This window comes from Cebidichthys violaceus, unplaced genomic scaffold (assembly GCF_023349555.1).
Source record: "Cebidichthys violaceus isolate CVI_PGR_0920_01 unplaced genomic scaffold, fCebVio1.0.p SCAF_29, whole genome shotgun sequence".
NCBI lineage: Eukaryota > Metazoa > Chordata > Actinopteri > Perciformes > Stichaeidae > Cebidichthys > Cebidichthys violaceus.
In genome coordinates this window covers 4697287-4721176 of record NW_027176472.1, presented here as the reverse complement: position 1 = coordinate 4721176, position 23890 = coordinate 4697287, and the positions used below count along the sequence as shown (strand labels likewise).

At 42.5% G+C, this 23890-nt stretch overlaps 3 protein-coding genes across 4 annotated transcripts; 1 reads left to right on the top strand and 2 right to left on the bottom strand.

Moving 5' to 3' along the window:
• Positions 1–6623: 6623 nt before the first annotated feature.
• On the bottom strand, positions 6624–10008 carry ccdc51 (coiled-coil domain containing 51). Its single transcript, XM_068722220.1, has 7 exons — positions 9892–10008; positions 8705–8796; positions 8395–8593; positions 8125–8262; positions 7828–7992; positions 7482–7688; positions 6624–7375 (listed from the first exon to the last, which is right to left on the bottom strand). The coding sequence occupies exons 2-7, from the start codon at positions 8707–8709 to the stop codon at positions 6752–6754; spliced, it is 1338 nt and encodes a 445-aa protein (XP_068578321.1). The 5' UTR covers positions 8710–8796; positions 9892–10008; the 3' UTR covers positions 6624–6751.
• A 28-nt stretch (positions 10009–10036) lies between these two features.
• tma7 (translation machinery associated 7 homolog) lies at positions 10037–11861 on the top strand. The gene is made up of 4 exons (XM_068722221.1): positions 10037–10145; positions 10559–10614; positions 11167–11254; positions 11388–11861. The coding sequence occupies exons 1-4, from the start codon at positions 10130–10132 to the stop codon at positions 11420–11422; spliced, it is 195 nt and encodes a 64-aa protein (XP_068578322.1). The 5' UTR covers positions 10037–10129; the 3' UTR covers positions 11423–11861.
• Positions 11862–14353: 2492 nt separating this feature from the next.
• On the bottom strand, positions 14354–23047 carry dnase1l4.1 (deoxyribonuclease 1 like 4, tandem duplicate 1). 2 transcript variants are annotated; one of them, XM_068722196.1, is made up of 10 exons: positions 22957–23047; positions 18822–18907; positions 18418–18506; positions 17775–17861; positions 17306–17418; positions 16863–16975; positions 16174–16331; positions 15529–15625; positions 15202–15274; positions 14354–14706 (listed from the first exon to the last, which is right to left on the bottom strand). In XM_068722196.1, the coding sequence occupies exons 2-10, from the start codon at positions 18900–18902 to the stop codon at positions 14540–14542; spliced, it is 978 nt and encodes a 325-aa protein (XP_068578297.1). In that variant the 5' UTR covers positions 18903–18907; positions 22957–23047; the 3' UTR covers positions 14354–14539. The 2 variants fall into 2 exon arrangements, with proteins under 2 accessions (XP_068578297.1, XP_068578296.1); XM_068722195.1 differs by lacking the exon at positions 22957–23047 and adding an exon at positions 21190–21303.
• Positions 23048–23890: the final 843 nt, after the last annotated feature.

The following is a 23890-nucleotide window of genomic DNA, read 5'->3' as shown; positions in this document are numbered from 1 at the left end:
AGACAGTAAAACCAGCAGCATGTGTGTTCAGTGCAGTCAGTGGAAGTGGACTTTACTCTACAAAACACACAGAGGTGTAGAGTAGTCAAACAAAAACTATGAACATAAAACATTTTTTTATAATTATTTACATTTTTCTAATCAACTGGATGTTGTCTAAACGTCACACAGGTCACATTACGTAATGACCAGAAATGTCATCAGGTGGACTGAAAGTCTGAATGTCTTGTTCTCCTTTGAATTTGCTTTTGTGTAAATCCGATGTTTTGCATGTATGTTTTCAGCCCCACCCAGTAAACCTGCCTGCCGGCTCTTTTGTGTCGCCTTGTTAGGACCTTTGTTTGCTCTAAATCCAGACAAAAAGCCAATAGTATTGCTCATGGAAATATTTACAACCACCTCTGTTGCCAAGGCTGGTGGGGCTCCGGGTAAAAACCTGACCCAGTCAGAGCTGTATTCTACGATTCAGATCATTAATACAGCAGCAAATAACAATCAGCTATGTAAAACATGGGGTAATATCTACATGAGCAGAGGGGGAAGCTGCATGTCGCCCATCCTCCGGTTCCCCTTCAGGTAAACACTGTTAGCGCTGTTAGCACAGTTAGCTATCAACCATGGGCTCGCCGTCGACATGTTGAGAGCCCTTGAGAGGCAAACACAATGCTTCAAATCTCGGGTTTAGAACCTTTAAACTTTTTTTTAAATGGGATTAAAAGTAGAGTGTGTAGGATTACAACCATTGCAAACTTCTCCCATTTACCAAAAAATTTGAAAATATGTGTAAATATGAATGGCCGTATCTAGAGCCAGTGTTTGGTTTGTTCCTTTCTGGGCAACTGTAGAAACATGGCGGCCAACTCCGTGAAGAGGACCTTCTCCATGTGTAGATACAAACAGCTCATTCTAAGGGAACGACTACACACTAAAGAAAACACTTTTTAATTTCATATCCAATTTCTGCGAGTAGATCCCTCTAAATGCTACACACTGGTCCATTAAAACTTTGATATAACAAATCCGTACCTTTAAGTAAAAGTTCAACATTTGTTTTCTTACAGACATTTACCGTCATATCTGTCCACTAAATATATCACGTCATAAGCCTGTTAGCTTAGCACAAAGAATGGAAACAGGGGGAAACAGCTAGCCTAGCTTTGTCAAACGGTAACAAAATCTGACTGCCAGTTTCACTAAAGCTCACTAATTACCACTTTATATCCAGCTGCATTTCTTAAGTAACTTGTCCAACTTCCTTCCTGCTCAAAAGGAAAGACATATTTTCCAGATTGTATGCTACGGTAAGCTAAGCTAACCAGCTGCCTGTGGTAGCCTCACATTTACCATACAGATAAGAGATTGGTGTCGATGTTCACATCCTACTGTCAGCAAAAAAGAGACAGAAGAAGTGACATTAAAACCAGGTTCAAGCGGGGATTCAGCCAGAAGACAGTCCTGCATTAATGCTGCGTTGGTGAGATGTGAAATTCAAATCCAGGAAGTTCAGATTGATTTACAGATTTATGCGTTGAAATCAGACGGCAAAACATTGCACAACATTTTTTTTTTTTAACACTCGCAGACAAGATTATACAACTCTGGAAGGTTATCACGACAGCAACTATGTTATCTCACGCGTCAACGTTAAAGAGATTCACCGTAAAAATGCAGAATTCATGAGACTGATACACAAGGAATGTGTACTTGCATTTAAAGCGAGAGCTGCTTTTTCCTACATGCAGAGCTTAAAGTCGGTGTGAACGCAGCTTAAACCCTCAACAACCTCTTTGAAGAAGTGTAAGGACATGAAAAAAAAAAAGAATGTCCTCGTTCATTCACAACCGCCACCGGTCCTCACAAAGACATAAGTACGCGCGCGCGCACGCACGCGCGCGCACACACACACACACACACACACACACACACACACACACACACACACACACACACACACACACAGGCTACTTCTCTAATCCCTCAGTCTGCTGAACTTGCTAACCCCAGAACTCCGTCAGTTTGAATTCTACGTAACGTGAATAGAAGATATCATTTTCTTGTCTTTATATTTTTGCTCCTCAGTCTTTTTTAATTCATGTTCCCTGAATCTGATTCTTCCTTGTTCTGTGGAAGGCAGAACTCGTCCTCGCTGCACTTCCCCTCCATGAACGCTGGAACTTGTTCTGCAGCTTTGTAATCGCTCGCTCTGCTCTCCTTGTTTTCCGGTTCTCAGGTTAAGCTGCTTTGTAGCTTTCACATATTTACAGCGATGGATGAGGAAACTCAGACCTCCTGTTGTGATTCAGGAGGAATTAAGGGATCAGTCTGGACCAGCAGACGCAGCATCACATTTCTTTAGCTGAATAAGACAGAATGTGTCAGAATTTAATGCCTTGGGAACAAAAACAATGTGTTCTCATTCTCACATGGCTGATGGATGCATGTGAAGTGAACAAAATGAGCCGAAAAACCTCATTTTGCTTCATTTTCTAAAGTTCGATATGAGTTCAGAAGCTTTCAAACGAGTTGGAAATGTACCAGCTGATAATAAACTCAGCTGCTACCTGTGGATTTATGAGCCTCGTCTCATAAAGTGTGTGTGTGTGTGTGTGTGTAAATATTGTGTTTGCGTAACGTGGATGTTTGTCAGGTCCTTCACAGCCTCTTATCCTCATCCCACAGGAACAACGTCACATGACGTGACTCAGCAGAAGTGGGACAAAGTCTCCGTCATCTGGACATGAAGTATGAAGTAACTGAGCAATCAAAGATCATAGAAATGGTAATAAAAGATAAACGTAATCAAATAAAACACATTTGTATTTGCAGCCACAGCATCTAAAACTTTAGATTTGACCGTCAGCTGCTGAGTCATCTAAAAATCTAAATAAAATAAAACACGATGACCTCGTTTCAACGCACTTCCTCAAACGCTCACAGACTTTCTCTCACTGAGTCCTCGTGATCTCAGGCCTGAAGTCATCGAGTCTGTGAATGTGCTAAAGGGAACGGCCCACAATGCATTGCACCGACGCCTAAACGTATGGGGGAAAGTAAACAGGATTATGTCGCCACACCTTTCACTAAGTACACATTTCATCTGTTTGTGCTTTTAAAGCTGAAATAATCAAGAAGTCCCTAAAGTGCTCAGAATCACCGGATTGAAAGATCTTATTAAAGAACGATTGATCTCCATGATGCTGACGAAGACATGAAGATGAAGATGTGAGTCGACCTGAGCTGAGGTGGTCCATATATGATGAGTAGTTCAGTATTGTGATCAGTGATTTCACAAATGTTAGCGTCACAATGTACTTAAAGTACCAAGTACACTGAGTGTTCAGGAGTGGACCGTCTTAGAATGATGTGATGGACTTTATGGAGGCGAATCGTTTAAAGACTAAATCAAACTTCTTCTAACCTTCAACCAGGCGAGACTTCTAGAGGTGAGAAGTGAGATGATTTTGGGGGAAATTCAATGACTTGGAAGCAAATAAATAATGAAAAAATAACATTTTTAAAAAGTAGCTTCAGCGTTACAGTAGCTACACCACGGTCACATGACCTCACCTCCACTAAGACAAAGGTGATGAACTAGTGTTCTAGAGATGACTTAGAGTTCAGTTCATCTCATGTTTACATCAGGAACCATGTTCAACAATACATCTCACAATCTCACAGATCTCACTGCTAGCTAGTTTACATCTGAAACAAAACTATGCATTTCCACTACAGAGGGACCACACACACACACACACACACACACACACACACACACACACACACACGCTTCATAGGAATAAACATAAAACAAAACACAAATATTAAAATATTACTGACACCAGTCACATAAAGTCACAGTGTCACATTAGTGCTGACAGTTGATCAAGCTATTATTTTCCCTGACGAGGGAACAGGAAGTGCTGACTCATGTCTGGAGTTTAGGACTCGTGAAAACACGGCCGTGTCAAAAGTCCTTCAAAAGACCTTCACCGGAGAGGAGAATAAATACCTTCAGGTTCAAAGTTAACCAGGTCATTCAGTGTGTGTGTGTGTGTGTGTGTGTGTGTGTGTGTGTGTGTGTGTGTGTGTGTGTGTGTGTGTGTGTGTTGAGTCTTGACAAAGATAAAGATCTGTTTGAGGGTTAGGTGAGGGTGAGATGACAGTGAGGGTTCTTTAGGGTTCAGGAGTCTGAACCTGTTTTAGAAGCTCCTCAACAGATCAGACATACCGATTTAAAATGTCTTGATTTTATCTTTTGTCTGTTTTAAACGTTATCTTCATGCATGGACCTCCTGCTTGCTGTTGACATCACGTATTACTTCTCAGAACATGAACATGAAGTCCTCCTGCAGACCTGGAGCTGTGAGTCTCTGAGGTGCATCTTGTGGAGTTTCCCTCTTAACGCTGCAGACTGACAGAACCAGCTCCACACCTGGTCTGTGATGAGTCTCATGAGTTCTGTTCAGCAGCACGGGTCTTTGTGTGTTTTCACCGTAATCTGCCCGGAGACAGCGCGTCCAAATATACTGTAGTCTGTCCGTCCGTCTCTTTCTTTCTACTTTTCCTCCATCCTGTCTGTCCGTCCATCTGTCTGTCTTTCCTTCTTCTTTTATTCAACCCTTTCTGTCTGTCTTCCTTCTTGTCTGTCCTTCCTTCGTTCCTTCCTGTCTGTCTGTCTGTCTGTCTGTCTCCCTCCCTACCTGTCTGTCTGTCTTCCTTCTTGTCTGTCCGTCTCTTTCTTTCTACTTTTCCTCCATCCTGTCTGTCTGTCTGTCTTTCTGTGTTTTCCTGTCTGTCTGTCTGTCTGTCTGTCTGTCTGTCTGTCTGTCAGGTAGACTTGGTTGATCGTCTCATCAGAAGATCAACAGTTCGATCTTCACATGACTCCTCAAGTCTTGTGAGGATCGCTTTGAGACTAGAAAGCTGCTCCATTAATGTGTGTGTGTGTGTGTGTGTGTGTGTGTGTGTGTGTGTGTGTGTGTGTGTGTGTGTGTGTGTGTGTGTGTGTGTGTGTGTGTGTTTCCCGGCCATCACTTCGTCATAGTGCTAAGTAAAGAACCAACACCTGCTGCAGTGGATTTACACACAGAGAGAGAATCACCAAAGAGAATCAGGTCAGAGGTTCCCAACCTGAGGTCGGGGTCCTCTTAGGGGTCCGCCAAAGACCACAGAGGGGGACGCTCAGATTCTGTCCTCTCTGAAGTAGATTTAACTCTAATTATCGTCAAACTAACAACAACAACAACAACAACAACACACTTACTGGATGATTTATACAAACGTCTGAATATAAATATATATATATATATATATATATATATATATATTTATATATATAAATATATATATATATATATCTATATATCTATATATATATATATTTATATATATTTCTTATTCTATATTATTTAATAATGTTGAAGCATTAAGATCTTCCTTCACTGAAAAAGTACACATAAGTACACGTATGTTGTGTCCAAATACTGTTGGAGATACACAGAGTTGTACTTTTGCAGAAAGACATGGTCACATGTTGTGCTGCTGCTCTCTGCTGGCGTAACACACACACACACACACACACACACACACACACACACACACACACACACACACACACACACACACACACACTGTATTAGACACACACACACACACACACACACACACACACACACACACACACACACACACTGTATTAGACACACACACACACACACACACACACACACACACACACACACACACTGTATTAGACACACACACACACACACACACACACACACAGAGAGTGAGTACATTCTAGGTAGACATGACTCCACTATATCTTCACATAGACAACAGTAGGAATGCTCTGAATTTTGTATATTATTACACATTTATTTATGGTGAACGGACTTTTTAAATTGGTCATTCATCACAGTTCATTTACTCTCATTCAACAGGATAAACACCCGGGTCTATCTCCAGATGTGAGACCCTGAACAGATGTGGTCCCTCGTCATCATCATCAGCTGGTCAACTAAGCTGATGATGATGATGAAGAAGAGGCTGAATAAGGTTCAAAAACTGACTGGAACAAACGGCATCATGATGACTGAGACATTTATTCATTCTTCTACAAATGAACGCTGACAGGATACTAACCTCTGAGTCACAAAGATCCTGGTCCTGCGTCACAATTCACAAGCTGTCAGTCCCTAAATAAAGGAAGTCTCTTACCAGATCACCACAGACAGGGAGCCAGCGGGGAGCCAGCAGAGGGTCCAGCAGAGGGTTCAGCAGAGGGTCCAGCAGAGGGTCCAGCAGGGAGCCAGCAGAGGGTCCAGCAGAGGGTCCAGCAGAGGGTCCAGCAGAGGGTCCAGCAGAGGGTACAGCAGGGAGCCAGCAGAGGGTCCAGCAGAGGGTCCAGCAGAGGGTCCAGCAGAGGGTACAGCAGGGAGCCAGCAGGGAGCCAGCAGAGGGTCCAGCAGAGGGTCCAGGGCTTGTTTTTTGGAGGTTAACCCGACGACGTTTGAGGGTTAAAAGAAAGAAGTTTAAGAGAGGTGATTTTGGAAAATGAATTCAGGGATAAATCCTGATTATCATGTTCAACTGATGCACAACAAACGACACAAAGACGCATGTTAGTTTCATCTCCAGATCACAGGATTAACATCAGCAGTGAACTGGTAGACGTTTATTAGAGAGGAGGAAGTGAACGTTGCATTGTGACGTAGTGAGCTCAGGCGGTCTGTCCCCGGGGCGTCGTGGTCTAACCGGCTCCTTTGGTCAGCAGGTAGACGGCAGAGACGGTGATGGCGGCGGCGGTGTAGGTGAACGCGGCGTTATAAAGAGTGTTTGTCCTGATCCGTTCTCCCAGAGTCCTCTGAGTCTCCTCCAGACGCCTCACCGCCGCCTCCGCCTCCCACTGGTCCTCTCTCTCCGGTCTCACCGGTCTCTCCGGTGGTTCTGGTCTCTCCGGTGGTTCCGGGCTCACTGGCGCCGCTAACAGCGGCTGAGCGGCCTGCTCCCTGGTCTCCAGCAGCCTCCTCACCGCCCCCAGCTCCCCCTCGACTCTACCGAGCCCTTGCTCCAGCTGTCCCAGCTGCGGCCGGAGGGACTCCAGAATGGACTCCGTCTTCCGGCTGCCGACCTGGAGGTCTTTCAGGGCCGAGAGGGGCAGCGTGGGCGAGTCCGCCGCGGGAGCCCTCTTCTCCTGAAGGGCGGCGGCGGCGTCGTCCCTCCGCGCGAAGGCGTCGTCCAGCCCGACCCGGAGGCTGTCGATGAGCGTCCGGAGCTCGTCCTGCTGGGAGCGGTGGTTCCCGGCCTGGACTCTCAGGGCTTCCTGCAGGCTCTCTGGACCCTTCTGGGCCTCCAGCAGGAGATTCTTCAGCTCCTACAGAGGAGAGAGACGAGGGCGTCGAAAGGTGTCGTAAAAATCTCCGCGTATCAAACGAGACGTGTTGTCTCAGTGACGTCACAACGAGTGGGCGGTCCCTCACCTGCAGGCGGACGCGGTTGATGTACGTGGACCCCATGACCCCGATCAGGGCCCCCAGCACCGAGCCGATGACGGACCAGTTCTTGGTGCGCTCGGCCCTCGTCCTCTCCTTCTCGTGGCTCTCCCGGACGCCCGCCGAGAACAGGGCGAACTTCTCCCGCTCCGAACCCTCGGAGTCCTCGTACGCCGTCCGGAGACGACGCTCCTCCTGGAGACAGAAGGGAAGGACGAGGGTTCATTACGGGTTCAACCGGTCCGCTATCACATCATCAGGTACAGTACTGAACACATCAGGTGTGAGAGCGCCCTCAGTGGTTTCTATTGCTCCCATTGTTAGCTGAGCTCACCTGCAGCAGCTTGTGCTCCTGCGTGGCCAGCTCCAGGTAGTGAGCCTCCTCCCTGGAGACCCGGTCCAGCCGGTCTCTGACCTCCTTCAGCCGGACCTGCAGGGCCTCCAGGCTGACGTGAGCCTCGCGCACCATCCCTCTGGCCACCATGAACGCCGCCTCGGCCTGGAACACACACACACACACACACACACACGTCTGAGACTCTACTACACACACACACACACACACACACACACACACACACACACACACACACACACACACACACACACACACACACACACACACACTGACCTCGGTGACTTTGGTCTGGGCCACGCGGACCTCGTTGAGGCCGACAAACTGCTCGTACCTCATCCACCAGTAGTTGGCTGAGTTGGTGGCCGCCTGAGCCGACCTCTGACCCCACTGCCGCCCAAACTCACCTGCATGCTGGAGGAGGAGGAGGAGGAGGAAGAGGAGGTGAGGAACAGGGCCGTGGCTTCGTAGCATCAGGTGATAAATGTGTTTATTATATAGTCGTGAATGCAGCTCTAATGAGTCGGCGGTGGTCGTTTCTTGTACCTGTAAGGCAGTCAGGGCGTGCTCCTTCACCACCTCGGCTACGCCCTTCCCATCGGGAGGGGCGGGGTCAGCGGGTGGGAGGGGCCCGGGCGGAGGTTGAGCGCTGTAGGTTCGGACCAGAGCGACTCCGCCGGGCCGAGGGAGGCGGGACAGACGGCAGGAGTCACGAGCCCGGACGACAATCTGAGCTCCTCTGTACCTGCAAAGACACGGTGATTAGCTCCGCCTCCCCTCAGTCGACTGGCTCTGACGTTAGATTAACAAGGTCAAGTTCCGGTCCTTTCTCTCGAGCTTCACTGAGCATGAATACCTCATGGAGGAGGGGAAGCAGACAGACGAGCAGCTTGAACCGTCAAAGCTTCTCTTTCACCGCAGCAACACATTCAGGACCGGAGACGACGTCTGAGGAACAGAACGGAGACGACCGATGAACCCATGTGAGAACGTTCACGTCAGCCAGAGAAGTGGTGTTTGTGTGACGGAAGGGGTCTGACTCCTGATCCGGATCCGGATCCAGCTTCTCTAATTTCAGACAAAATCTCAGAAATGCAGCTTAAGTTTAAATTTGAGTTCTTCACAACGTTATTTAGATATTAATGCAATGACACCTACCGATCCATTACTATCACTCTTCAGTGGAAAGTAACTAATGAGATGTACTCAAGTACACTTTTGTATTTACTTTTTCTAGATTTCTATTTTAGCAATCGTGTCGTAATTTTTTAAGAAAAATAATTATTTTTTTCATGTTTCCAGCTTCTCAAATGTGAAGACTTTGGTATTGTTTTTGTACTGTTTGTTGGACAAAAAAGTGGAGGATTCTGGGTAATTGTGACGACATTTCGATCGATTAACAGAGAAATCAATCAGCAGATGAATCTCTGATGACAATAATCATGACTTCATAGTATGAGCTCAGCCAATTACAAAAGTAAAGTACTGCTTTTACTTTACGTTTAAAGTAGTCTTCAATGTACTCACAACACATGTACATGTCAAATGTAGGGGAACCTATGAAGACTGGTGTTAAAGTATCTCATAGTTTCTCTTTTTTATTTTCTTTTTGTGTAAATAAAAATAATAATTATTTTTTTTAAAAATACATTTTTTTTCTTGTATTTTTTTGTAGTTTATATAATAAATCAAATAATAATAACTTAATTTATTGTATTTTTTTTTTTTTTTTTTGCTGGCGGAAATGGGATTCCGTAGACTACTTCCTCCTCCTCTGAAGTCAACGAACACTTCTACTGATACAACAGAGTAATACAGGAGGAGGATGACGTTTACACGACTCAATATCAACATGATAATAATAACAATAACAATAATAATAAGTATAACTTAAGCATTACAAATACAGTTTACTTCAAGGTTATCTCGCCTGTTCTTCGTCACTGACACGATGCTAACATTTACCGGTAAACACTTTGTGTTTAGCTATAAAAACAATAACTGTGACAGTTTAATCCACATAAGTCAGATGAATAAACATACCTGGTTTCCTCACTGTTGTCGGGGCACACATGTCACATGGGACGCAGCTTTTCCTAAGCTAACTAGTTAGCATCCTGGTGTCAGATGAAACAGCTACGGCTAAGTTTTCGTTCAGGCAGCATTAACGGTCGTACTACTTCCGGTTCAGAGTTCCTCGGGGTCCTGACTGCGCGGATTAGAAAGCCAGAAAACAAGCAGTTTATTTCTCTGCTTCAAACCACTGCGACCCGTCAGAACCATGTCGGGCAGAGAAGGTGAGACGTCGGTTTTGTTCTGAGTTATCATCTTTAAATATTTATGGCTAAAAACGTGACGAAGCGCGTCGCGGCGCGTGTTAACGGGTGGGTTAGCGGTCGCGAGCTAAAACGTGCTTTGAACGTGACGATCTTTCGCCACACTACAGTCACGATATGACGCACTTTTTTTGTGTGAAATACACGCATAAAGAAGACGCAGTGTCTAGATCTCACGAGGCATTGCGATCGTCTGCGACAGTCTGTTTAATAACACTAACGATAGTTCAGCTGACGTGCGTTCTGATGCGGTGTGACGGGCTTCTGTGAGTCGGTCTTCTCTTAGTATAGGCGCGGTATTGTCAGATGTATCAAAGACTCGTTCATGTCTGTGCTTCTGTTTGAGCTGATGTCACATTTTATTATGTCCACAGGAGGCAAGAAGAAGCCGCTGAAGGCGCCCAAGAAACAGTCCAAGGAAATGGATGACGTGAGTCTTCATCAGCCAATTAAACCAAGTCATTGTTTCACACCAATGCTTTTAACATCTGCATGTCCCCGAGTCACTGTTTGCATTCATTCATCTCCATTTTGAACTATTCTTCAGTTTCATATATGCATTACAAATTCATTCTCTCTCTCTCTCTCTCTCTCTCTCTCTCTCTCTCTCTCTCTCTCTCTCTCTCTCTCTCTCTCTCTCTCTCTCTCTCTCTCTCTCTCTCTCTCTCTCTCTCTCTCTCTCTCTCTCTCTCTCTCTCTCTCTCTCCTGTATATTGACCATTATGCGTCACAACATCGAGGCACATTTCTTGTAGAAGATGAATCTGTTTGATTCATAATTGTTTAGTTAGTTCACGACTAAACGTTAGAACTCACCGTCACTATTCAGTGATGTCTTCATATTAAAAAAGACACAACATGAATTAAGAAAATGAAGCGCCGTGGGATTCTTCTTTCATAGCTAAATGTTGGTTGCGTCTCAAACTAAAGAGAAACAGGAAGTGATGTCATCCAGTCAGAGTAAGCACGTGTGTGTCTGCAGGATGACGTCGCCTTTAAGCAGAAGCAGAAGGACGACCAGAAGGCGATGGACGCGCTGAAGGCCAAAGCTTCGGGGAAAGGACCTCTAGGTGAGACCAGGGACACGGTGTCTCAGTGAGACGCTTCTGTCTTTATGAGACTAACCCTGTGACACATTCATGCATGTTAGAGGTTTTTCTTCCGCTCACAACAACACGACTGTTGTGTGTTTCTCCTCTGCAGGGAGCAGTGGCATCAAGAAGTCGGGCAAGAAGTAAGAGCAGGATGTGACGACGACGTGTTTCTGCTGCCCGGCTTCTCCCCTCAGTCTGAGACCTGGTTCTGGTTCTGGTGTCCACGTTTATCTCTGTTACACCTGAACCCCGTCAAACCTAAACGACTAAAACAAACCCGCCCTGCTGTTGGACCTCCTCTAGCCAGAGGAAGTTAATTCAATCATTTCAAGGACCAGGAATCTAACTATCTGTTGACACATCAGTGATTAGAGGCTTCAGGCTGTGATGTCAAACAGTGAAAACACGTCTTTAGAGGTGAAGTCTGCAGTTTAACAAACGGGGAAAGAATCCGATTCCACCGTATTCAGTTTTGTGTTCATGTAAAACTTTAACCATCAAACACAAAGTGTTCATTTTCCCCTGGTTGTTGTTGTTGTATTGTAAGGGGAGAGAGATACTAATAAAGTTTTTTTTGTATTTACTGCTTATCGCTTTATTTCTGTAAATGGAAAGAAATCTGAACCGTGAATCAATGTTTACAATAACAGAAGTGATCAGCCTCATTAAATCAATAGTTTGCTGAAGAGCTTCTTCTTTTCACCATGTTCTCTTCCGTCACAAGGACAGACTGTTTCATGAGCAGGATGAGATGGACGTGAACCCAGACCACTGATGCACGCAGAGCAGTGTGAGCCGTAATAGAAGTGAGAGGGTTCTAGAACTCCAGCCTGCTAGAACAAACTAGAACCTTCCCCGGCCAGTTCTGCTCCTCCACCGAGCCTCCTACCCTGATCCCTGTCTCCATCACCGGCCAGCCTCCACCTCACCCAGCGGTGAACGGACATGAGGTCACATCCCACTCAAACCGTGTTCCTTTAACAAAAACATTTTGTGAAACTATTTCAGAAAAATATGACTTAAAACCTGACATTTTACAAAAACGGGAGATTTAAAAAAAATCAACGGGAGGTTTTAAAGGCATTCAACAAAACACTTCATGAAACACGACAGCTGGTTTATTATATACTGCAACCCGATGCAGTAGAACATCCTGGTATTTCTGACATAGTATTAGAACATGCAAGATCTATTCCTGACAGAACATGCGAGATCTATTCCTGACATATTAGAACATGCTAAATCTATTCCTGACATATTAGAACATGCTGAATCTATTCCTGACATATTAGAACATGCAAGATCTATTCCTGACATATTAGAACATGCTAAATCTATTCCTGACATATTAGAACATGCTAGATCTATTCCTGACATATTAGAACATGCGAGATCTATTCCTGACATATTAGAACATGCTAAATCTATTCCTGACATATTAGAACATGCTAGATCTATTCCTGACATTAGAACATGCTGAATCTATTCCTGACATATTAGAACATGCTAAATCTATTCCTGACATATTAGAACATGCTAGATCTATTCCTGACATTAGAACATGCTGAATCTATTCCTGACATATTAGAACATGCTAGATCTATTCCTGACATTAGAACATGCTGAATCTATTCCTGACATATTAGAACATGCTAAATCTATTCCTGACATATTAGAACATGCGAGATCTATTCCTGACATATTAGAACATGCTAAATCTATTCCTGACATATTAGAACATGCTAAATCTATTCCTGACATATTAGAACATGCGAGATCTATTCCTGACATATTAGAACATGCTAGATCTATTCCTGACATATTAGAACATGCTAAATCTATTCCTGACATATTAGAACATGCTAGATCTATTCCTGACATTAGAACATGCTGAATCTATTCCTGACATATTAGAACATGCTAAATCTATTCCTGACATATTAGAACATGCTAGATCTATTCCTGACATTAGAACATGCTGAATCTATTCCTGACATATTAGAACATGCTAAATCTATTCCTGACATATTAGAACATGCTAGATCTATTCCTGACATTAGAACATGCTGAATCTATTCCTGACATATTAGAACATGCTAAATCTATTCCTGACATATTAGAACATGCTGAATCTATTCCTGACATATTAGAACATGCTAAATCTATTCCTGACATATTAGAACATGCGAGATCTATTCCTGACATATTAGAACATGCTAAATCTATTCCTGACATATTAGAACATGCTAAATCTATTCCTGACATATTAGAACATGCGAGATCTATTCCTGACATATTAGAACATGCTAGATCTATTCCTGACATATTAGAACATGCTAAATCTATTCCTGACATATTAGAACATGCTAGATCTATTCCTGACATATTAGAACATGCTAAATCTATTCCTGACATATTAGAACATGCTAAATCTATTCCTGACATATTAGAACATGCTAGATCTATTCCTGACATATTAGAACATGCTAAATCTATTCCTGACATATTAGAACATGCTAAATCTATTCCTGACATATTAGAACATGCTAGATCTATTCCTGACATATTAGAACATGCTAAATCTATTCCTGACATATTAGAACATGCTAGATCTATTCCTGACATATTAGAACATGCTAAATCTATTCCTGACATATTAGAACATGCTAGATCTATTCCTGACATTAGAACATGCGAGATCTATTCCTGACATATTAGAACATGCTAGATCTATTCCTGACATATTAGAACATGCTAGATCTATTCCTGACGTACTATTAGAACATGCTAGAATATGTCAGTATTGTAACCTACAGCCAGTCTGTAATGAACAGGCGTAGGATCCTTCTTGGATTTCAGTAGACTGCTTCTCATGTCAGGATAACAAATATAACCGTTCGGACCTCACCGGCGTTGGAAGAGTTTCACTGAAGATGCTGCAGCATCCGCTGCTGGATTCTGGACCAAATGAGTGATGGAGTCTACTAGTCAAGTGAAGACACCCAAACCTGTCGGGTCACACTTAGATTGTGCTGAGAATCAAATATGTAGAAGAATCAAGTCACAAAATGTACGTAACATATGAGCCAGTTTTAATTTGTTTCAACAAGCAAGACAACGTGATTCAGTCAAAACACGAATGAGAAGAGATCTTCTCGGTGAGGTAAGGAGGTCCAGTGCACTCTAGTGGTTCTGTAGGGGATGGGCTTATTGAAGTAGGAGTTCATTGTTCTGTTGGAGGTACTTTTGGCTTCCTGAGTTTTAATGTTCATCTCTGCGCTTCATGCTGGCCATCTTCAGCCGCAGCATCTGGATCTCCAGGCCGAGCTTCTCCCTCTCCAGCAGCAGGTTTCCTCTCTTCAGCTCCAGCAGATCCTCGTCCTCGACCACGAGCCGCGGTGGCGTCGCCTGACGCGTCAGTCCAGGATCTACAGGGGAGGAAAAACACAAAACACCCATAATCCACGGAGTCCTGCATTCCACTCTTTAACTTTTTAAATATAAAGCTACAGCCGGTTAGCTTAGCATAGCATACAGACTAGACACAGGGAAGCCTGGCTCTGGCACCTCTAAAGCTAATTTATTACATATTTATTTGTTTAATCCGAACACAAACAAAAACCCAGTTAGACAGCAAATTGTCATTTTTCTATCTCAACACAGATAACAGTAACTGAACAAAAGGATTCCTTAAGATAGTACCGGAACCAGAAACTCAACATTTGAGTAACGAGCTCGATCTCAAGGTATTCATCTAATAAATATGAAACATGAACCATGTGATCTACAACACATTGGTCAGTTGTCTCTACTCTTTATTTTTGTGTTTGTGTTTAGCATCATTTTACATGAACTGAATATTGTTAGTGTACTTATTGTTAATAGTAGTACACAATAAGTATGTGTATAATTGTGCTGGTTACCATCATCGTCTTTGTGTGCTTTGATAGACTTCAGCTCCACCTCCACAGGGTAATGGTCGCTCACCTTCAGAGCCTGGAAAACATTAGATTTTGATAAGCTACAACATTTTCATGCTCCCCAGAGGATCATTCCACCGTGTAAACTTTACAGAGTGATGTTTTTGATTCGTATATATTAACCACATAAACAATTAAAATAATAAGCAGTACATGCTGCTGGGGCGTCATAATAAAGGAGAAAACAAACTGCAGGTGTGATTAAAAACCTTCAGGCTCTTAACGACACAAAGATGAATTTCAGGCCTACGGAAAATAAAAACCTCAGACCTGCTCGTCGCTGAGTCGATATGCCTTCTGGAAGTTGAAGGGTTTGGCAGAGTTCGGTACGACGGCCTGGACCATGTCATCTCCGTAAACCACTATCCTGCAGAGAGACATACAGTTTTACTCACATTACCCAAGTTATACTTTAGGTTATACTTTAAAATGGAAACTCGTCTTGGAGCAGCCATGAAAACCGTTACATGAATACAAAAACTATGAACAAATAGTTGTAGACCCACAAAACTAACATTTAAGCAAACAAACAAAACTTATACAATATTGAAAGGTAAAGAATTTTGTAACTTCCTTTTTTATTTCAGGCAATTTAAAGAAATCGTTTGACCGTTTTTTGCTGAAACTTAAATAAGATACAAATCTCATATCTGTCCATTATATTTCAAGCCACACCCAGCAGCCAGTTAGCTTAGCATAAAGACTGGTAACAGGAGGAAGTAGCTAGCCTGGCTGTGTTCTTTATGCTAAGCTAACTGCTCATAACTTAGCACAGTATTATATTTGTTTTAAGGGGTACCCTGTAGAGCTCATTTTAACTACTGTACTTTGGACAGTATATATAGATATATAAATAACATTTAATGAATTCTATTCACCACCACTTCAGTTGCAGCTGTGTGTTGGTGGGCGTACCTGTCGTATGTGTGGTCGTTTCGGTTGCTGGCCGTGGTGTCGACGTCGTCGGCGATCAGCCAGTGGAAGTTCTCGTCCATGCGGATACGGATGCCCTTCATCTCCCTCTTGGAGACGTACAAGCCGTCGGCGTTGAAGTCGCCCAGGATCATCACGTTCTGGAGGACAGAGGCCCGACGTCAGGACAAATCTGTGACCCGAACACGGAAATAGAGCCGCCATCTGCTAATCTGACAAACACGTCAATGTCTCTCACTGTTGGATTGTTTCTTTGAATGAATTACTTTTAGAATTATTAAGAGGTGTACATTTTCTGACCGCTAAAGCATTCTAACGTCTCTGCTGCCAGATGGTTTCCAACAGTTTTATTGGACGACGGACGCCATTAAAGAAAAGTGGACGTTTTATTTTATTGTACATTTTTAGGTCACTTTGGTTGAGTTTGCATTCAGTTGCAGAAGCTGAATGTTTCAGACATTTATCGGTTATTTCAACCAATCACCCAACGCTACCGCCATCTTTTTCAACCATATTTCCATTATTTTAACTATGTCAATGACTTGTATACCAACTGTTTTTAGACAACATTAACTATTTCAGCTCTTTGTCCATGACTTTTATCCAACTATCCACTACTTTAAGCCAACGCTCTCAGCTGGTATCAGCCATTAATCACGTCGTGTCCTCACGTCTGTCCTCCACTTCTTCTTGACGTGCTGGAAGACATCGTAGAGCTCGTCCAACTCCTTCTCAGAGTCGTCTGGTTTGGTGTGAACTGGGATCATCACCAGGTCCTTCAGCACTGTGGTGGGGGGGGCACACGCACACGCACACACACACGCACGCACACGCACACACACACACACACACACACACACACACACACACACACACACACACACACCAAAGCTTAACCCTAAACCTAAAACCTGAACCTTGGAGAGGAGACCATACGAGTAACACTGATGAGGTCTAACCAGCATCCTTTTAATATCTTCTTTTAAGGTTGATTTCTATTTAGAGAGCGTTTATATTATTGTACCTGTGCCCCTGAACCAGCAGCTACACTTATGAAGATGTAGAACGACTCTTTGTTGACTTATTAGAACACTCCCCAGTGTTGTGTTTTTACCTGTATTGAGGCATCTGAATCGCAGGATGTAGGGATCTCTAGCGAAAACGTCTCCTCCCTCGGCCACCAGGTCATCAAACTGATAGGAGCCCACCAAGTCAACCAAGTCATCCCTACACACACACACACACACACACACACACACACACACACACACACACACACACACACACACACACACACACACACACACACACACACACACACACACACACACACACACACACAGATCAATACATCGTATTTTTGATTATGCAGCAGTAGGTTTCTATCAGAGGTATGCTGCTCTGTTGGGAATGAATTAAAAAGACAAAGATAATGAAAAGTGTTTCAGCTCAAATGTTCAACATTCATCAGCTATGAAGATCAGGAACGCCGTTGACTGAACTGCTGTACCGGCTCTGAACTCTGTTCATAACTGATGTTTATGGGGAGTCATGGGGAGAACCTGCTGCAGGTGAACTCTCACCTGTACAGGAACATGAACTGCTCCTTGTAGCGCGTTCGGCCCAGACGACTGCTGATCTTCAGGGTGTAGTGATGCTTCCTGTTGGCACTAGACAGACATACAGACGTTGATATGATGTTCATCTGGATCTGTGAATCCCAATGACTTTTGTGATCCCGTTACTGTTCCTCTAGCGCCACCACAAGGTTCACATTGTTGGTTTCAAGTGAAACACCTGCTGGAGAAATTGCCGTGAAGTTTTGAAGCCTCGAGTTTGTCATTTTGGGCCGTCGCCATCTTGGCTTGTTTGCAACCAATGAATGGAAGTCACCATATTAGTCAATCAGCGTGTAGCCCCGCCCCTAAATCATCCCCTGCTTTATGGTCTGTTTGACTCTAAATGGAGCATAATGTACTAAATGAACATCATGCTGTATTGAAGAAGACTATAAACTAGAGATTGAGACCATAAACTCATGTTTACAATGTTTACTGAGGGAATAAATCAAGAGAGAAGTAGAGTCACTTTAGACTAGACTTCTATACAACCAGAGGAGTCGCCCCCTGCTGGACACTAGAGAGAATGCAGGTTTTAAGACTGCTGCAGTCTGATGTAATAATAATAATAATAATAATAATACAGAAAAAGAAAGCTTGCACTCACTTGTTGAGCGCATCCAGGAAGGTTTGTACAGACTCTCCACTGATGTCCACCACCTCCAGGATCACAATGATGTCATATCGAGACACGATCTGGACGGACACACACACACACACACACACACACACACACACACACACACACACACACACACACACACACACACACACACACACACACATTCACTCCTTTCATTAATAACTCTAGTTAGGTTTTCCATAATTAATAATTTCCAAATGGCTTTAACATTAACACATTTCTTAAATAAACATTTTAATTGGAGCAGGTGACAGTCCGGCGAGTCCTTTCCTGTTTTGTGTGTGTGTGTGTGTGTGTGTGTGTGTGTGTGTGTGTGTGTGTGTGTGTGTGTGTGTGTGTGTGTGTGTGTTCACACTGGTCATCGTTACCTTAACCAGGATATTGAGGACATCTGGGTCTGACACTTTGTTCTTTCCAAACTTCTGGATGTTGAACGATGCTATCTTCATGGTGGCTGCAGAGAGAAACGTAAACAGAGAGCCAGACGGGAAGAGAAGCGAGAGATTATTGACATTTCTGTCCCTTTGTTTGTGAACATGAACAGGCATGTGTGGAGTGTGTGTGTGTGTGTGTGTGTGTGTGTGTGTGTGTGTGTGTGTGTGTGTGTGTGTGTGTGTCACTTAAAACCTGGCATCTCACTCGACTCGCTGAAGCCCAGGAAACAAAACATTGTAGAGATTAAATAAAAGATAAAATGTTGTTGGACCAAGTTTCATGAGTCTTCATACAGCAGAGTGTTTTTAATCTTTATTTCTTCAACAAGTATTTCATGAAAACAAAAAAACAACATGAAGAAATGAGAACCTTAAGGAAACATTGTGTTCATGTTAATTCTGTAAAAGTATTAACTGAAACGTACCTCATCGATTCCTCATTCGTACAATGAAATACTCTGTTTTATGTATATTATGGCCACAATCGATCAGGTTTATGTTCATAGAGAATAATAAACAGAAGATGAACATCTGTAGAGCTGAGCGATGACAGAACATTTATTTATTATTCAGTCATTGTCGAAGCAAAACTGACAACAGTAGGTTCAGTTCCAGTTCCAAACAGATATAAAAGGTCCATGTTAACAACGTCAAAGTGAACAAACAGCTGCTTCCTGAACTCATCCAGAGATCAATCCTTCAACATTAATCATTCAGTAAAATGAACTCATTAAAATCCTTTTCTTTTCTTAGGTTTACCACATCGACCAGCAGCAGCTCGTCTAACTACAGCATGACGCAACGACGCCTCACAACCGGTGTTTAACGGCATGTAAACAGAACGTAATGAAGGGTTACACTGGTAATCACTGCTGTCAGTCACACACACACACACACACACACACACACACACACACACACACACACACACACACACACACACACACACACACACACACACACAAGCTTAACCCTAAACCTAAAACCTGAGTCCAAATCCTAAGCAATATAATAATAATAATAATAATAATAATAATAATAAACACAAGATGGATAAAATAAGAGAAACATCAATAATGATGAAACGATTGGAAGAAAATCATATTTAATAATTTAAGCCAAAAAGGTATCTGGTAATATTTGATGTTTCTTCACTTTGGGCCCCAGGAAACAAACATTTTATATGATTCTCTGACATGCTATAGTATATACTATTATATATATATACTATACTATATGATAGTATATATTATAGTATATATATTATAGTATATACACTCACATAGTACGTATTTAACAGAGAAACATGAGGATAGAGTTTAACTGGTCGTTGTGGTTAAACCGGTGATCAACCTCTAAATCCAGGCGCTCAGTGGATAACACACACACACACACACACACACACACACACACACACACACACACACACACACACACACACACACACACACACACACACACACACACACACACACACACACCATTCGATCAGATATCAGTGTTGCTACGGTGAGTTTTGCTTCGTATGAAAGCTTCAGACGGTGGCAGCACTTTGTTTCTACCTGCTGGTGTCGTCCCGTCTGCTCTCACTATAGAACACACAAGATCCTTTACTGCAGTACAAGTACTAACACCACACTAGAAATACTCCACTACAAGTCCGGAACGCAGACCCTAAAGTAAAAGTACGTAAATGTTCCCGTCAGTGTTTTACTGTCCGTCTGTGGTTTCATGTTTCTGCTGCATTTTAACTCTTTGATGTCTGTTGTCTATTCATTCTACAGTAACGCATCATGTTCTGTAAGATGTTCTAAAGATCATCACACGTTCCTGTGAGAACCACGTCTCTCTAGAACAGAACCAACAGCTTGGTGACGATGTGTTATCCAGCTGATCAAAGAGTTCTTCTAGTCTAAGAAGAAGGAGGGTTCTCCTCACGCTTCATCCTTCACTTCACCACAAACAGTCACTCAAACAAATGCTCAAGTACACCACAAGTACCGCAAATTTGTACACAAGTGCAGTACTTTAATGAATGTGTGGTCACTGCTGCTGCTCCTTTACTTCAGTCACACTTTACTTCTACTTGGTCAGTTGTTCTACTGTAGTTTCAGCATGTTAACCTCAGGACCCAACAACAACAACAACAACATGAAGCCAAGTGAACTCCTGTTCCTCCTTCCACCTGCTGATTCATGGCCTACAGATGTTCCACTGTCTGAACGACGTGTAACACGACGTGTAAAGCCTCTCAAGTATTCAGCCGAGCCTGAGGGGGAACACAAAGGAAGCAGTTTCTCACCTGCAGGAGGAGGAAGCTCTGCCGTGACCCTTTAGATCCTTATCGATCCCCAGTAAGAACTAGATGAAGTGAGGGAGGAGGAAAGGAGACCCGGTGGGCTTCACAGTGAGGAGCTCTTAGATCTAAAGCAGGGGGTAAAGCACTTTATACAAGGTGCCCAGAGGCGACGTGATTGGTCGAAAGCCAACCAATAGCAGAAGCTGGAAAGAGAGAGAGAGAGAGAGAGAGAGAGAGAAAAGAAAACGAGTGTCCCGCCCTTCACATGTTTCCATGTTGTGTGTGTGTGAGAGAGGAGACTTCATCTGGTCTTTATTATCTATGAACAAACCAGAAGTGTGTGAGACGACGTTTGTCTCGTCTCTGTGAACCCACAACGCAGCGACACAAAAGCACAACAGGAAGTGGTTCACCCCCCTATATGTGCGATATGGTATGGTTGTGTAGCGGCCCTACATTCACATAATCAAAGCATGACACAATAAACGCTCGCGTGGTGGTTTGGGTCATCAAAGCGAACGTTTAATAAAATAAAGAGCGACTCAAACAGAGCGGTGTGACAGAGAGAGTCTCTGGGATCAAGTTGAGGAGTTCTCAAAGTTATTAAGAACATGTGCTTCAAGATCATTTGTATGTTCCAGAACGTACGCTTCCTCCATATAGAGCAAAAGAGAACATCTACCAAGACATGCACCATAACTGCAGCATGATACACTGGGTGTGTGTGTGTGTGTGTGTGTGTGTGTGTGTGTGTGTGTGTCTTGTCCTGTTTGCTGTGTATTTGTATTATTAGATTATTGTCATGTGTCATGTGAAAGCTGGTAGAGGCGGGGCTAGTTTCATTTACTTCATGGTAGATGGTAAACTTCCTCCCGGGGATCAATACAGTGTATTAAGACACAGTATGGGAATGTGATCAATAATTATAGATATCATGTAACGTACCCAGTTATTTTCTAAAATGTTTAAACAAGATAAATGTGACAGATGAGACGTTATCTGACGGAAACTTTTGGTGAATTTAGGAGAAATCTACAGACGAAGCAATAAAATAAACACCTGAATGTGTTCATTTCACTAGTCTGATCAGTGTATGAAAAACTATATGTTTGCCTGAGCTGTCTCCCCTAAACCAATAATAATAATAATAATAATAATAATAATAATAATAGATAATAATATAATTAGATTTGGAGTTTTGTTTGTCACCAGATGAATTTAAATCAAATATCCTCAATCTCTTGAATTTTTGAATTTACATTCATTCATTCAAATAAATATTTATTTATATATATATATATATATATATATATATATATATATATATATATATATATATATATATATATGTATATATAAGAATAAATATTTATTCTTATATATATATATATATATATATATATATATATTTATATATATATAAATAAATATTTATTCTTATATATATATATATATATATATATAAATATGTATTCTTATATATATATATATATATATATATAAATACATATTTATTCTTATATATATATATATATATATATATAAATACATATTTATTCTTATATATATATATATATATATATAAAAATAAATATTTATTCTTATATATATTAAAATAAATATTTATTCTTATATATATATAAGAATAAATATTTATCAGAACGTGGTCACTGTGTCAATTCAAAGACACCTGAATCTGTGACAACTGGAGGCAGACTTGAACCCAAAAGCACGACAGCACACAAAGGTTCAGGTAGAAGAGTGGTTTACCTTAAAGTTTGCAAATCCAAAGACGAGCAAAAGGTCAAACCAGGTAATCAGTCTGTGCCGCAAACAAATCCGAAGGGAAAGGTGATCTAGAAGAAAGCGAGCGCAGCTGCAGCGGTATAAATACACAGAAGACTAACGAGGGAAAGGGCTGCAGGTGAGAATGGGAAGGGAACCAATCAGAGGCTGGAGGACCTGGATGTGAACTGACAGGAGAACAAGAGACAAAACCAAACCATATCGACTCATGATCTACGCCACGAGAATCCAACGTCCTACAAGAGACACAAACTGTCTGTCTCACAATACAGCAACAATAAAGTTCAGGCAACAGAACCACGTAGTTCGGTTTAACAAACAAACACACATCATGGGTTGGACTTGAAATGACTCCGTTTAGGTTCACGGTGGTGTTGTGGTTGAACTCGTGTCCACATATGAAACCAATAGATGGATTTTAGTGACTATTACTACGACTATTATTTACGTTTCTAGTAAATACAGTATGACCGGTTTATGCTCTATTTACATAATTCATGGTTTCTATTAGTCCTGATTTCTTCTTAGTGACGACTCACTACTTTGTGTACCGTTTTCTTCTGTATTTTATACGTTTGATCTTGTTCTACACCAAATGTCTTCTTGTGACCTGTGACGGTGGAAAGCAAAGAAAAAAGCGTGGTTGGTTTCGTGTGTGTTTTTTTTACACACAGAGACACAGACGGCCAGCAAGACACAACTCGTCTTGTTATCTCAGCGCTCTTCCCACGAAAGGTATGTGGACACAATGAGGCAGCGTGACGGTCTGGAGTCATCGCAGGAGGGAATGGCGTCTAAAGGCTTCTCTCCTGTCCCGTCTGCAAAGACACCTTTAAAAAGATCTGGTCCTGCAGCCACAGCTTCTGTGATTTGATGTCATTACATACAGACGTACTTC